The sequence below is a fragment of the Benincasa hispida genome, chromosome 11 (assembly GCF_027475165.1).
Source record: "Benincasa hispida cultivar pf3 chromosome 11, pf3_genome.v1.1, whole genome shotgun sequence".
Lineage (NCBI taxonomy): Eukaryota > Viridiplantae > Streptophyta > Magnoliopsida > Cucurbitales > Cucurbitaceae > Benincasa > Benincasa hispida.
The window spans coordinates 82,109,024-82,126,607 of NC_143488.1; the positions used below are offsets into that span (position 1 = coordinate 82,109,024).

Genomic DNA, 17,584 nt, shown 5'->3' on the forward strand with positions numbered 1-17,584 from the left:
TCGAGCTAGGAGAGGGTGTGGCGCCACATTGTTCAAGACCCGAAATCAGCATTTAAGATAGAAATTTATCTATTTACCCCTACCTAAGTGAAAGAGTGAATTCCATCTTGTCTAGCTGTGTTCCCAACTCCCTATCAGATGAATCCCCAAAATGGTAGGCTTGTTAAGTCAGTGATCTGGCCACTCTCACCCATGTAAATCAAATGGTTGCCCTCATAAGCAGAAGTTCACAACTCACTCAAGATTTAGAACATGTTACCTATAGTCATCCTGGTGAAATGTAAGTCTCTATTATGAATGACGTTATATAACAAGACTAAACATTTCATGGTCTGATCTTATACAAACTCCTTTGTATAGTATATCTCCGCTCACATGTCAATACACAAATGATCAGGATCAGATCATCTGTAACACTTTACAACAATTGTAATACCTACAAAGTAGGCCATATTCGTAGTGTCACCAGGATAAGGTACCCAACTTTATCCATCTACTACAGACCATTTAGATTATCACTTAAACATGATCCACCCGTATGTCTCTACATACATGTTTAAGTTACAAAGATAACCTTGGATGTTAGTTTATTGGTTTGTGGTTAATGCAACTAAAATATCATATATTTTATTGACAATGAATTTGAATAAAATATCATATATTTTATTCAAAACACAATGAGTTTGTTCAATAATGTTTACAAACTATAGAACCTTACGAGATTTAGGGCATCAACCCCAACAATCTTCCACTTAACTTAAAGCTAGTGGGATGTAAAATATAGTCAAAATACAAAGTACACAAATAATAAACTAGAGCATAACACGCGCCTAGTACAAATCTCCCACTTGCCCTAGTCTAGACGTTGCCTGTCCTATAGACCCATACTCTGCAGATGACCCTCAAACACCTTAGCCGTTAGGGCCTTTATAAACGGATTAATAACGTTATGCTCTGAAGCTATCTGCGTGACAATCACGTCCTCTCGATGCACAATCTCTCGGATGAGTCAATGATGGTGGAGTCAGCGATACACCTTGGTCACTACATACTCAGTCTCTATGGTGGAGTCAGCGTTGCACCCTTGCTTGCTGCTTCACCATTCTACTGCTCCTCCGTTAAGAGTGAACACTGATCCTTATGTGGATTTCCTAGAATCTTTATTAGTCTGAAAATAAAAGTTCGTGTATCCCGTAAGGATCAAATCCTTAGAACCATACACAAGCATGTAGTCCCTCATTCTCCATAGATACTTGAGGATGTTTTTAACGGTGGTCCAGTGATCTAATCCTGGATTAGATTGATATCTACTAACTAGCCCTACTGCATTACAGATGTCAGATCTAGTACATAACATCGCATACATCAAATTGTCCACAGTAGATGCATAAGGGATCCATCTCATATCCTCAACTTTTTTAGGAGTCTTAGGACATTGTGTCACACCTTGTACCAGATTACCCTCCTAACCTGGACGGAATAGTGACTGCAGCAGTTACCAACCCTTTTGCTGGCACTTACTGCCTATTTTACTTGTTAACTAATACTCAAACCCTGAATACACATATATTAACTCAGAACTTAATACATTTACACTACAAGGTTCCGCAACATTATTATACATGGATATTACCACCTAGTGAGCCCCATCAAGAATACTAGTCACTAGATAGACACATGTGTACTAGCTAATATAGGTCTTCAATTACGCTTCCCTCAACCTGTTTCTTTGAGTGGCAGAGCAGCAGCAGAAAAGTCTTTTGGGAGCTAACCGCTACCTGGAAAGGAAAACATTCGAAGCGTGAGCTAGAATCCCAGTGAGTGACTTAATAAAATGTAAAACTCATGCTTAAACTGAAAGCTTGAAAATATAATACTAGAACTTAAAATATACCAAGCAAATGTGTACTTAAAACCTTTTAAACCAATGTATCTGAAACCTGTATCTTAGTTGAGAATGAACATTCACTGCTCTAATTCCTAACATCAAGCCATGGCCAGATGAGACCTCTACTTCAACCTGTTCACATTAAACTATGGCTAGAAGAGATACCTACATCGATCTCTTTAAGTATACCGATGGCATCTCAAGCAACATCCTTAAGACATAAACGTTGATAACAACTTTTATGCATCAATAATCATCATTACATCCTGGTTGAGAACGAGCATACACCGCTCTAGCTCCCACCGTCTATTACCAGCCAAAAGACCTATACCTCGGCCTCTCATTCAGACTTGCCTACATACACACGGAGTTTGTTACGTACCGTCAACACCTTAGGTAAATCTATTCAAATACTTTCCCTACCATTATCCCTACTCATTATGTTTAGAAATACCAATGCATGTACTTTGGCAACTTTAGGTATTTAAAACATAGTACGTCAAGCTTCATTCAACCTTAGCTTTAACCCTAACGCATGCTTCATATTTTGTGAAATAAGTTACTAGCTTGTAAAACCACTAACATGCATTAGACATGAAAAACATACTTGGAAAACTTATACATTAGTAAACATCAAACGTTGATAAACATTCACAAGCATTAGAAATTTCAAACTATCCTTCTAGCCTAGAAGAATATATGACTGCCTTTATCCTTAGTTGAGAGTGAACTAATAGTTCTAACCCTCAACGTCAACCTTAGTCGGGGAGAACTCTTTTGCTCAATCCCTCGTCGTCGTATTACCTATGTGCACGTGGTTATAACTGAGTACCGTCGTACCTTATGTACCTGACTAGGATACCTTCTCATTGTCCTTCAGTATCCTCAGGTACTTCTACTCAGATACCTTCTCAAACGTCCTTCAGTATCGAGCTGCTAAGATACCTACTCATATGTCCTTCGGTATCAATTTGGCCGGATACCTTTTCAAAAGTCCTTCGGTATCAAATTGGCCAGGTACCTTCTCAAGTGTCCTTCGGTACCAGTTAGATACCTTCTCATATGTCCTTCGGTATCAATTTGGCCGGATACCTTCTCAAAAGTCTTTCAGTATCAAATTGGCCAAGTACCTTCTCAAATGTCCTTTGGTACCTTGTTTTAAGTAAAACTAGTCATAAACATTTAATTGAAAGGATACCTTCTCATTGTTCTTCAGTATCCGTACGTAACTAGTCACAGCATTCAGTTGAACACTAAAGATTAGTGCTCAGATCATCATACTAATTCATCCATCATACTAGTTTATCATAAAAATAAAGTTACTTAAACATGCTGAAAGCATTTGAAAAAGATAACATATTTAAATCATATCAATTCCATGGAAAACATGCTTTACATAGCATGAGAAATAGTTCCACAGTTACGTTGCTTGGCATTTCATCTATACACTTAGCATGAGAATAACTTTAAAGAAATCATAATTTCTAAATCAATAAAAACATTAATTCATCACATAGTCACTCACAGCTTGTTGGCCTCTTAACGAGTTACATGCTTCTCTTAGCTCTTCTTGGCCTGAAAGGAATATTTTCCGATTAAACCACTGAGAATTCCTAGTAAAATACCTTAATTAATTCATTTACTAATACAACTTTTATCAATAAAAAAAGTATTTCTAGCGAGAAAATCATCATGAGCGAGATCACCCTTATGAGCGAAATTTACCATTCCCAGCGAGATTTGGCACTTTCCAGCGAGATTTAGTGCAAACCAGCGAGATTTAGTGCAAATCCAGCGAGATTCAATGCAAACCAGCAAGATTTCCGTCCCTAGCGAGATCCACCTCTCGCTCTCACTTCCTCTTGCTCTCTCTTTCTCTCGCTCGCTCTCGCTCCCTCTTGCTCTTGAGCTACCTGCTTAATCTTTCTAAGCAGCTGTCTGCTTATGCCCAGATCCTCTGTTACAACTTTAAAAATTCATAACTCAAAATCTAAACCTCTTTTGAAGAAACTTCCTTCTACAAACATATTTAGAATTGAGTTAGCTTTCTTATCTTAAAATTTTAGCCACAAATTCCTTATAGTTTGGCCTAGAGATCCAAATCTTCACCTCAGGCTCTGATTAACCCAAGATTTTGTCCCTCCTATAATTTCATCACTTTCCATTCTTCTTCTTCTGCCATCTTTCTCCGGCAAGACAACTTTGAAAATTAGATTCTTTCATCTTTCAAATGGCACTGATTTCACTAAATTTGTTCTTGTAGATTGTCAAAACCAAACTTTCGAAGTTCCTTTTCCCTTTTAATCTTCCTGCTACCTCCTAAATTCAAGGATAATTCGCCACGTCAACTCATATCTAATGACTCAGCCCAAGCCAATAAGTGAGTTTCTTTATTTAATACGTTTTTCTTTTCTTTTCTCCTCAACCTCTATAATCTGCATAGATTTTCACTTATATAATATTTAGTATATCATTCCTTTGGCGAAACATACTTGTTTAGGAACTCGGGGTTTACACTTAGCTTACATGAGCTTATTTCTTCATGGCTTCATTCAACTCATTAAGAGACATCTCATTACTTTCTCTTACTTAAAATAATTAGGGTTCGAGCTTTACAAATTCTTCCCCCCTAAAAGAAATTTCATCCTCGAAATTTGCTCGAACCTACTTATAACTTAGGCTTTGACAACATCCTTTGGTTGTAAACTTTACAACCTTCTTCTATTCCTTTTTACTGCGCTTTCGCTGTGCTACTCTGATATTAACTTTGTTCATTTTAAATAATACTGGTATGTATGAACAATTTGATCATCATAGTTCACTGTATTTGTCACATTCCTCTGGTTACTCTTTCATTTTCCATTGAGTCATAGTATTCGTTTACTACTAGGGTGGTCATTTCCATTTCCTAATAGTACTATTGGAACACTCTTTTCCAGTTGTTATACCCTTGAATTACTATAAAGTTTTAGGACACAAATCCTAACATAAACTACCTATGTCAATATCGATATTGAGATTTCCATTTATGGATATAATGATGGACATATCGATATCAACAAGTATTTATGTAAATAAAAATGTTATAAAAAATTATTTAAATCAATAATTAAATTGTTTTTAATTTCAAACCTATATATATCATATTATTAGTGTACATATTTATATTGAGATCAATAGATGTTTATATTGATGTTGAATCCTCTAATTTACAAATTTTAAATATCAATAGGTATTTCAAGCCTTCAACAATAGAGGGATTTAAGTTCTTTTCCATCATATTCTTTGAAGGAAAAAAATATGAAGTTCGAGATAATGTATATGTAGCTGGTTTAGTTTTACCATAACATGAATATTATACAATTATAATAAATAAGAAAAGTGAGATGACGTGACCAGATCGTAGGAAGCACAAGAATGTTGAAGTTGTCAAGCGTAGTTTGAGCATTATAGATGGGAGCGAAACTTCTCGTACTATAATGTAATTCGAGGATGAATCAAGGTAGAAGTTTGTGGCCATCTAACACCTAAGTACATTAGCAGTACACGAATGAAATGAATTCATACCACATTCAAAATGAAATGGATCATCAGAATATGCAAGTATCATTAAAAAAGAATACTCAAACGTCATTTGGTAACCATTTGATTTTGTAAAAAATTAAGTTTATTTTCTTTCAATATCTTACCATGCTTTTCATCTTTTTTTTTTAAGTAAAATAATATAATTTTAATCAAATTTTTTTAAAAAAATAATTTTTTAAGATACACATAGGTAAAGTCGAGACGAGACAATGAGTAATTAAATTAAATAAGAAAAAGGGAATATTAGGGTTTAAGAGGGATCGAAGGGGCTTGAGACAAAACCATGTGAAGTGAGAAAAGACAAACGTAACGGCAAAGAGACTCAAAAGCAAAAGCAAATCAAAATCCTTGTTCAACACGTGCCCCACTCAAGAAATCTCTAGACTCTACCATTCCTCCGCCACTAATTTCCCCCTTTCTTTCTTTTTAATTAATTATTATCAACTCTCCCACGCGCCCACTCTTCTTTTATCTTCCACGCGCTTACCTACCTTTATTTCATATTCTTCTTGGGATCCAAAATTCCATCGAAAACGTTGATGTAAATATATAATTTATAATAATATTTCATGGAAAATTCATTTTTTTATCCTAAATCTTTTTTGGTTTATTTGATTTTTAATATTTAAAATATCACCTCGTTAAGATTTAAGTTCGAATTTTATTCATATATTTCAAAATGTTACAATCTTATCTTAAGTGTTGAATTTGTTTCAATTTAGATCCAAGATTCATACTATTACTCTTTATTTTTTTTCTATTAAATACTCACTTTTCGTCATTATATCTATTAATTAATTTAAAATAATTATGAAGTAAAATTTTAAAAATATTTTTAATGGTGACGGAAATAGTAAAATTGAGTAAATTACAATTCTTTTAATTTTTTAATTATTTTAAATTAATTAATATATATTAACATTCAACACGGAAAGTAGATATTTAATGAAAAACTAACATTATAAGGATAAATCTTGAAACATAAGGATCAATTAAAACAAAATTCAAATCTCAAAGTAAAATTATAATATTTTAAAACATATGGACTAAATTAAAATCAAACTCGAAATTTTAAATAGGTAACATTTTAAAATTTAAGAACAAAATGAAAACTAGACCAAAAATTTTGAACCAAAAAAGTATTTTTTTTCCTAATATTTAAATTGATAAATAAACTTAAAGTAGATCTTCCTCGATTTCATATAATGAAAATTTTGATTTACCTCTCACATTAATGTTGAACCTATAAATATATGTAAATTTTAATTAAGATGTTGATTGAAATGTCGACATGTTGACAAAAATTTATAACATTTTATAAGATGTCAATTATCATCCAAATCTTTCTAATTTATTTTGATTTCTAACCTTCATAATTGTTAAACTAAGAAAATCAACTTAATTATATCATTTGTTGCCTTTTTGTGAAAAATGATACTTTTAGTCATTGAGATTTAAATTAGGTTTGCATTTTTTCACTTTGGTTCGTCAAATTTTTTTTTTTTTATGCCCTATTATTTTTATTAAAAAAATATTTCGTTCCCAAAATTTTAAATTATTGATTTTTTTTATAAAAAAAAATTGTATTTGTATTTTTTTTTTTTTTCCTTTCTTCTTTTACTATCGATGGCAGTTGCCGCTGCTGACTATAATTTTCTTCTCTTTAATTTTTATTATTCTTTATTTGTTAAAAAGAACACAAACTAAAACGAACGGAAATTTATTTTTAGTTATTAATTTCCCTATTTGATTTTACACTGCAATTTCCCGTTCACACTATTATTTATTTCTGCTAAATTTCGCTTAATGTAAATATTTCTTAATATCCTAAAAGTATTAAACTATTATGATACTTAAAAAAAATCAATTAGGAAAAAAAAAGGTGTGCAGATTTAGTTACATTTTAAAATGAAAAATTCTTATAAATAGAAAAGTCTACAAAATATTTACGCTGTGTAACTTTGTACGTTTGAAACTTTTTATTACAAAGTGTAAATATTTTTAAATATTTTTTATATTTAAAAAGATCTCTTTTAAAATAGCGAAATCTTTTTTTTATCAATTATAAATATATATTTTAGAATATTTTTGGATATCTCCATTTTGAACCTAATTTTTAGGTAGTTTATAAATTTTAAAATATTACACTCTTACCTTTAAATTTTGAATTTAATTTAATTTTTTTTCTAAATACTTATTTACCGTTATTGATATTAGTTACTATTAGTTAACTTAAAAGAATTAAATAAATTCTATTCAAATTAGTTTCAACTAATTATCTATCTCTATTAAAATTAAGTAAAAAAAAATTACACCATAATTATTATAAATGAATCAATTAAAATTAACGTCAAAGACCAAATGTGAGAACTTCAAATTCCAAGGTAAAGTATAAAATATTAAAACATAGGAACCAAATAAAAATCGAATTAAAAAATTTCAATGATGAAAATGTATCATTTAAAACTTAGGGGTTAAATGGAAACAACATTCATAACTTAAAAAGTAAAAGTATAACAATCTGAAACCTAAAAACTAAATGAAAATTAGACTTGAAATCTAGATAGTAGAAAGATATTTTCTCCAATATTTTAAATTACTCGATAAATTTTTTTTCCTTTAAAGTAGCGATAGATAATTAGAAATGTTCACGGGGCGAGTCGAGGACAAGGATGACTGACCCGTCTTCATCTCCACTTCCCATTTTATTCTTCATCCTAGCAAAAATTTCTACGGAGATCGGGATGGGGATTCTCCAAGGAGAATTAGCGGGGATATAGCTTCCATGAAAATTGTTTTCCCGTTTGATTATTTTTAAAAAAAAAATCAATTAATTTAAATCACTACTATGGAATATTTTTATTAAGTAGTTGAAATTTAAACATAATATTTATATAATAATTGTTGTTGACAAAATCTAGACATAGAAACTCACTTAACCTGTGCCTTCAACGGGAATTTATAAACTTGGGGAATGAAGGCGACCTGCAAGGTAAACGAATAAAACATCGATATGGTGTCTGCCACAAACTTCCAGTGCTTAAGTCACTATTTAGCAAAGGGTCAAAGTAAGCTAGAAATAGGAAGAAAAACTTACCTTGTATGATGGCTATGACCCCTTATTTATGGTGGGATGGATTTAGTGTTCTGAATATTAGAGGGATTAGGAAATGTCAATTCAAGTCACCCACATAGGCTAGGATCGTGACCCACAAAAGGTGGACCTTCATGGATGGAGGATAGCTTGCCTCGGAATTGGCCACCAAGGGTGAGTTGGGCCAACTCATTTCCTTTCCCCTAGTCCTTTCCTCCCTTGAGCCCGTTTCTCACTCTTCCCTAATCCTCACATGATGATCACTTTTGGTTCTACCATTCGATAATCCATTCTTCTAAACTCATAATTATTGGTCCCAAAATGATTCATAACAACAATAACAATAATAATAACATAACATTAAATTAGTATAATAGATTAAAAAAGAGGCTAAAGGGGTGGGGTCGGCATCCGTCCATTTGACCTATGAAGAATTTTCCCTCACTCCCTCCTCCACTTTACAACTAAATAAAATAAAAAAATTAAAAAAAAAAGTCTCCAATAAAAAAATGGACATCTCTATAGATAATATATTTAGCATAATAGTTTTCTTGGAAAAATAGAAAACAAATAACTTTAAATAGATAAAAAAAAAAAAAACACTCTTTTTTGTAAAGGGTAAATCCGCAAAAATGCAAGCAAATTTTCCTTTTATGAAACATTTTCCCTTCTTATTATTATTTTTCTTTTATTTTAGATTTTTCCTTATTTTATTTTTGTTGCCGTTTAGGAAATATTTGTACTTAGAAAAAGAATGTGACCTTCAATAGTATATTTTATAAAATTATTTCGGATCAATGTTGAATTTCCTATATGAAATTTAACCATATTTTGAAACATCAACTTTATCATCTTTCAAGTTTAGTGTTTCATTTTCAATATTTACATTTTTATCAAACAAATTCCTACCTATTTTTTTATACCACATCTATAGAGATGAGATGTCGAACCTTCAACCACTAGAGAAGAAGATCATGTTAATTACGGTTGAGCTACACTCATTTTGACATAAATTCCGACTCACTAGCAACCTCAAAATTGAATAACATATGCCCCTTTGGTAACCATTTGGTATTTTGTTTTTAGTTTTTGAAAATTAAGTTTATAAACATCATTTCCACCTTTAAATTTCTATTTACATTTTACCAATATTCTCAAAAACTAAGTTAAATTTTGAAAACTAAAAGAAATAGTTTTTAAAAACTTGTTTTTGTGTTTGGAATTTGGCTAAGAATTCGACTCTTATATCGAAGAAAGATGCAAATCATTGTAAAAAATAGACTTAAAAAACTAAAAACCTAAAACAAAATGGTTACTAAACGAGGTCATGATGATAAACTATTGTGTTATTCTTTTTCCAATTTTTTCTAATTGGTGATGTAGAAGGGTCTCGACCATGTGTTCATTGGAGAGGTCGCAGGCACACTAAAAAGGAACAAGGTGGTCGGAGCATCAAATATGTAGGTTTTTATTATTCTTCTTCTTTAATGGGAAGTGGTGTTGGAGAGGGATGAAGGGGTACGAGTTTGAGGCGCTAGATTTTGTGAATTTTTGTGAGAAAAGGACAAGAGAGAAAGAGAAGAGACTGAGAGTGAGAAAGGAGTGAAAGCACAAGGCCTAATTTGCATGCACGATATTCCATTTCAGTAATTTTACGTGGATATGATGTAATCTAAATGGTACAAATTTCGAAATTTAGAAAGTATGACAAATTTCATTTCGACCTTTAAATGAAGGTCATCTATATGAAAAATCCTTCTTTCTTTTATTCACTACTTTCACTAATATTTTTTTTTACCTATATACTTAATTATAAATTTAATATCTGTCGAACTAATTACCTTAGTAAAAAAGAAGTGAAGAAATAAATATAATTGTAGAAAATAACAACTAACAATAAAATGATTATCAAAGTAAACATAGTTTGACGATAATCAATATATATTTTTTTAAATAAAGATCTTCCATTTCCATAGTCGTCATACAAAAAAAACATCAAAATGATTATTAAAGGAATGAATGTGTTTAATAGATGAGAGAGAGAGAGGAGATTGACACGCGCTTGACTGAGAAAACGTTGGGCAGTTTCGTTACGCCACAAAGACCAATTAAAACCCCATTCCCTTTCTTCAATTTCTTCTTCTTCTTCTTCTTCAATCCAAAATCCAAATTCAACCAGGAATTCCAATCCAAAACCCTAACCATGGCCGACCCATTTGAGGTCGTTTCCCCCTCCGATCAAAACCCTAATTCCACTACTTACGCTTCCGAATTTGATCCCCTCCCAATTCCCCCTCTCGACTCTCTGTTTTTCTCCGATCCCAATCACGACGGCCCCGCCGACCCTTTTCTTTATTCCACTGCCTTGGATTTGGGTTTCGACGAAAATGATGACTTCGAGCTCACCTTTGATGATCTCGACAACCTTTACCTCCCCTCTGAGGCTGACGATTTCCTCATCTCCGATAATTTGGATCAGACTACCAATTCCCCGCACTCGCCTCCTGATGTCCCACTCCAGGATGATGCTAGTGTTCGCGTTTCCAGCCCTGCAGCCTCTCCAGGATCGAGGAGCTCTGCGGTTTCTTGCGAGCAATCTCCCGATGATTGTAAGTTCCCAAACTATCAATCTTCGAAATTAGGAACAGCAGATAGCGAGTGTGTTTCTACTGATTCTAGTGGATGGGACTCTAAGCGTTCGAGGATAGTGAATTGTCCTTCCCCCGATGGTAGTGATCATGAATTCTCCGGCGGCCCAGCATCTTCTCAGGGCTCGGGTTCGGGCATATCTGAAGGAATGAATTGCCCATCTTCTAATGCGGAATGTTATGATGTTATTTCCGACCAGAAGATTAAATCAGAGGAAGTGGGGAAAAATTGCATGACGAAGAGGAAGAAAGAACAGGATGAAGGGAACGCGGATTCGAGATCTGCCAAGTATAGAAGGTCATCTGTACCTGCAGAAACAACCGATCCCCAATTGGGTCCCTGTTCTGTCAATGTAGATGATGAGAAGAGGAAAGCGAGGTTGATGAGGAATCGAGAGAGCGCGCAGCTTTCCAGGCAGAGGAAAAAACATTATGTGGAGGAGTTGGAGGATAAGGTTAGAAACATGCATTCAACCATAGCTGAATTAAATGGTAAGATATCGTATATGATGGCTGAGAATGCAGGTCTAAGACAGCAGCTGAGTAGTAGTAGTATGTGTCAGCCTCCTCCTCCTCCTGGGATGTATCCTCATCCTTCAATGCCTCCAATGCCTTATACATGGATGCCATGCGCTCCTTATGTTGTTAAGCCACAAGGGTCTCAAGTCCCTCTGGTTCCAATTCCTAGATTAAAGCCCCAGCAACCTGCACCTGTAGCAAAGGGGAAAAAGAATGAGAGTAAGAAGGCTGAGGGAACAACTAAGAAGGTTGCCAGTGTTAGTCTTCTGGGTCTAATGCTCTCTTTTATGCTTTTTGGTGTTCTAATTCCTTTAGCGAATGTCAATTTTGAAAATGTTGGAGGAGGTCCTAGTAAGTTGTCATTTGTTGGTGATAAGGTATACAATCATAATCGGAGGAGGATTTTGAGTGTTGATGGGTATTCAAATTTATCTGATGGTGTGAGTGTAGAAACCCCTTGCGGGAAATCTGGTACTTTGAATAGCTTACAATGTGAGAGAATCTATAGGAAAGGGCGGGACTTGAAATTTGATCAACGAGGAAAGGGATCGCAACGTTTAAATGATTTAGATGAGTCTATTAAGCTTGGAAATGCTAGTGAACCTCTCGTTGCGTCTTTATACGTTCCAAGGAATGACAAATTAGTGAAAATCGATGGGAACTTGATAATTCATTCTTTCCTTGCTAGCGAGAAAGCTATGGCCTCTCGCAGGGCTTCTGATACCAACAAGGGTAGGGAAACTGGTCTTGCAATTCCTAGAGATCTTAGTCCAGCCCTCACTGTCCGAAACATCAGGGCACTTACTTCTGGTCAAGAGGACCATACTAAGACAACTGCGGCTGATGGTAAACTCCAACAGTGGTTCCGTGAAGGCCTTGCAGGTAATACTTAGCTCACCAACTTTTTAATTATGATTATTATTATCTATATACAATTTTTACACATGGAATGATGATATTTGAAAGTTTTATTTGTATTGGGGTTTAAATCTAATGGTATCAACTATCAAATGGCTGTTGAAACAAGACATTTGACGCTGGAATATATGCGAACACTGTATCCTTTCTTTGGTGCCCATATAATTTGAAAAGTAGGCAGAAAGATTGACTCATTGACTTCTTGTTTCCCTTGTTAGCTTTTGCACTGATACAAGAAAAAAATTGTTATAAGAGTCTTGGATTTGAATATTCAAGGGATTCTTTAATTAATCTGATTGTGGCATAATATAATACCCTTCAAAAGGTGTCTTGATCAGTTAGACCATATAACATAGTTTCACAGGTGGATTAGGATGATTTTTAAAGGTTGTTGGAGTGCTGAGTTGAGATAGGATGTTTGAAGTTCATATGTATGTGGAGTTCATATATCTGTGAAGTTCATATGTCTATATTTGGGGTGCAGAGTTATTTGGTCTGAGTTTAAATGTCTGTGTTTGGGGTGTAGAATTGAGTTCATATGTCTGGGAGTATTTGATGCAGTTTTTTGAACTCTAAATAATTTGCTTTTATGATTACTATTTTTGTTTCGAAACTTTTTTATTCGATAATTTTACCTATCTTGTTTGAATAAAATATGAATTGCAATTTTTTTCTTTTAAGTTTCAAAACTTTTCTTTCTTTCTTTTTTAGTCAATGAACAATAATTAACCTATTATGTTTCTTACAAAAATATGGTTAAATAAAATGAGAAATCAGAGGAATCAAAACTTTTGATTCTTAATTTTTCTCCATGAATTTCATTATCATCTTTTTCTTTTTCTTTTTCTTCTTCTTCCTGTTATTGCTCTATAGTTTTGAATTTTCTTTTAATTATATCTGTCCCATCATCTTAGCAACCAATGGAATGTCACCACATTTCTTCAACAATTTCACTTTAAATTCCTCTAAATTTGGAGGATCATCACATCAAAGATCTCCATTTTTCACTAATTCTTGCTTGAAAATGTTCCAAGAATTTTTTTTATGATTATTTTGTTATGTGTTACATACTTTTCGTCTAAATATTTTTAACGCTCATTTGATATGTGAATTTAATTAAATAAAAAGATTATTTCACAAATTTTTACGTATAAATATTGTAATTAATGTAGATAAAATACTATTATTTATATAATCAATAACTCTACAAACATACTTTAACAATCATTAGTCTTATAATAATCGAAAGTGGTTGTCGAAGTTGATTATTGAAAATGATTTTCGTTGGAGTTTGTAGTTGGAGGTGGTTGTTGGTTGCATGAAGGTAGTATTAGAGTTGGTCGTCAAAGTTTGTCATCGGAGGTGGTTTTCGGAGCTCGGAGTTGGTCAGGCGAAGGTGGTTGTCGAAATTGTTCATCAAAGATGATTTTTGCCAGAGTTTGTAGTCAGAGGTGGTTGTCGGAGCCCAAAGTTAGTCGCATGAAGTTGTTATTAGAGTTGGTTGTCGGAATTTGTCATCGGAGATGGTTGTTGAAGCCCTGAGTTGCTTGTCCAAGTTGCTCGCTCAAAGGTGGTTAGTGAAGGTGATTTCCGTCGTAGTTTGTAGTTGGAAGTGGTTGTCAGAGCCTACAAAGATGGTTGTCGGAGTTTGTTTTTGAAGCTTGAAATTGGTCGTCGAAGTTGGGTCACTAAAGGTGATTGCCGGAGCCCGAAATTGGTTGTTAGAGTTGGTAGTGCGAAGGTTATGGGAGCTCGGAGTTGGTCGTCGGAGTTGTTATTGGAAATGGTTGTCGAAGCTTGGAGTTGGTCATCGGAGTTTTCATCGGAGGTGGTTGTTGGAGCTTGGAGTTAGTTCCCAAAAGGTGACAATGGTCAATGGGTGAGCCATTGAAAACATTGGAAAAAGGGAGAGTGGGGTGAATTGGTAAAATATACCTACTCAACTCCACCAACATTTAAAGTTGGTGGGCCAAACAATGAATTGGTATATTATACCAACTCAACTCAATTCATGTTGGTGAGACAAATACCCCCTTAATCAGATATTGATGCATGCATAAGAATAGCTTTGGTCGTTGGAGCCTGAAATTGATTGTCAGAGTTGGTCGCGTGAAGGTTGTCGGAGCTCGGAGTTGGTCGTCGTAGCTATTATCGGAAATGGTTATGGGGGCCTGGAATTGGTCGTCGGAGTTTCTCGGGTGTGGTTCTCGAAGTTCGGAGTTAGTTCCCAGAATGTGACAATGGTCGATGGGTGAGCCATTGAAAACATTGAAAGGATGGAGAGTTAGGGCGAGTTGAGGTGAGTTGGTAAAATATAACAACTCAACTCCACCAACACTTAAAGTTGATGGGCTAAACAATGAGTTGGTATATTATACCAACTCAACTCAATTCATATTAGTGAGACAAACACCCCCTTAATCAGATATTGATACATGCATAAGAATAGCTTTTCCACAGGTGTGTGATAGACTGTTTGCACGAATATAATACTTTTTGCCCATGAAATACCATTGTACCAACATCTACCTGATACTTGTTGGAACACTTGCTGGGAAAACTTGCTTTCCATGTCTACGATAAAGAAGCGGGGACATAAATTGAAACTAATGAACTTTTGGGATTCCATGTTATCATGATTGTCTTGCTTATATCTGATTGTGTATGTTATAGATTGATAGATGTATGTCCATTGGGGTCAGGAGGCTGTTGTCATGACTTTCACACTTATTTATTTTCTTAAAACGATTCTCAACCCGGTCACCCAGTTTCTTTCTTTACAGAATCTTGTTGAAATTAGACCCTTTATGTTTTCCTGATTGTTCACAGTAGTAGGTGGTAAATTGATTTTGGTGGACTTGTTTACTTGGATTAGGATTTGATCAAATGATTATGTGATGTATATTAGATGGGTATCAAACTTCAATATGTCATTATTAATGATCTAATCAGGTGCGGGTTTGAGTTCATCTTATAGATTCTTATGGTTTTCCTTCTCCATCTGTAGGACCGATGTTGAGTTCTGGCTTGTGCACCGAAGTGTTCCAGTTTGACGTTTCGTCAACAGCTCCAGGAGCAATAATTCCAGCATCTTCCATTGCCAATACATCTTCTAGAACACATCGTAAGAATGGTAGTCAGGTTAATAAGGGAAAGAACAGGAGAATCCTGGGTGGTCTTCCAGTTCCCTTAAGCGGATCAAACTTCAACATCACAGAAGAACCTGTTAGAACCTCACACAAAGACAGCCTTCCAGGTAACAATAAAACAGCTTCGTCCATGGTAGTTTCTGTGCTCATTGATCCCAGAGAAGCTGGTGACAGTGAAGTTGACAGCGTGATTACGCCGAAGTCTCTTTCGAGAATATTCGTGGTAGTGTTGCTCGATAGTGTCAAGTACGTCACATATTCATGTGTTCTTCCCCGCTCAGGTCCTCATCTCGTGTCTACTTAAAACCTGGAAACCATTCTGCCAATTGATCTATATACCACACATTTTTGCACATAACCAGGACAATTGGCAGGGTTTAAAGAATAACCGTCTGATCATGACTTTGAATTTACCTTGTAATGCTTAACTTTTAGGATTAGTTTAGTTATAGTCAAGTCTGTAATGGACTGTTATTTAGTGGCTTTGTTTTAATCCTCAGTCATAAATAGACATGGGGAGAGAGTATCACTTTCTGCATAGAAAGCAAAGTGTTAGAAACTCAGATGTTTGACTGAACACTATTTAACTACCTCCATTACATTCCCTTTTCTTTTTCACTCTTCGATTTTCCCTGTTTCATTTAATTGTAATTCTGCGTCTACATTTACAATGAAAAATGGAGGATAATAATTAGGCTAAATGAAAAGGTGGAAGTTGGACTGACGTTAGGTTGGATTGGATTGATCGGTCCACCTAGGGTGAGTTTGCTCTGTCTGCAATGCGCTCCTGGCTTGATTGGCTCACTCCTTTGATCGGCAATGTGCTCTTGGTCTTTAACTAGTTGGGTTGTGCTTTTGATGTTGTTATCTATGTATGGATTTGCATGGGATAACATCAATTCTATTCCAGCGTCCTTTTTTTTTAGTTCTAAGAAAAATAACTAGGCTGAATATATAATTTGAAATTAGAGTTTTAATATCTCACTAAAATATGTTTTATTAACTTAAAAGTTATAATGTTTTGTTTTTTTTTTTTTTTTTTTTTTTTTGCCACAGTTAGACTTTTTCTTCAACAATTTTTGGAAAAAAAAATAGTAACCAAATGGTTATTAAAGTCTTAATTGTAAATTTCTGTCAAAGACTCACTCTTGTATAATTGGACCTATTAAGAACTAATGTTTTGTTATGAATGGTTGAGTAAACAATATTTTGGACTGATGTGGGATAAATATTTTATTAAATAATTGTTAATATTTGTAGTTGAAAGTGGAGTCTATTAACAATTGCATTAAATATATATATATATATATATATATATATATATATCATTTGAACTATCACATTATGATTATCATAAAAAATAATACATGAAGGATAAAATTATAAATATTAAAAAGTTATGGGTGAAATTGAAAAACGAGGTAAGAAATAGGGTGGGTTCGGTATCTTAGTCGATTCGTATTTTATGTTTTGAAAACCAAAGGATACAATGGATTGTAAGAATTTATAATTGATGGGCCAAACTTCAAAATTGTTTTTTCCTTTTCTTTTTTCCTTTTTTGTTTTTTTGGAAAATGAAGTTTGACCTAAATTCTGAAAACGACTTTTAATTGTTTAAATTAAGGATTTCATTTTGAATATAATGCAATGTCCTTATATGCAAGAAAAAAAAAGTTAGTGGGTCCCTTTTAAGTTTTTGTTGTAGACAAAAGGCCCCTTTTGAAAAACAGAGTATTTTTGGAACCCACGAAAATTTTTGAATGAGATTACTTTTATTTTATGC

At 33.9% G+C, this 17,584-nt stretch overlaps 1 protein-coding gene across 1 annotated transcript; it reads left to right on the plus strand.

Moving 5' to 3' along the window:
• The first annotated feature begins 10,548 nt into the window (after positions 1 to 10,548).
• On the plus strand, positions 10,549 to 16,419 carry LOC120090932 (bZIP transcription factor 17-like). The gene is made up of 2 exons (XM_039048629.2): positions 10,549 to 12,616; positions 15,660 to 16,419. The coding sequence occupies exons 1-2, from the start codon at positions 10,600 to 10,602 to the stop codon at positions 16,103 to 16,105; spliced, it is 2,463 nt and encodes an 820-aa protein (XP_038904557.2). The 5' UTR covers positions 10,549 to 10,599; the 3' UTR covers positions 16,106 to 16,419.
• Positions 16,420 to 17,584: the final 1,165 nt, after the last annotated feature.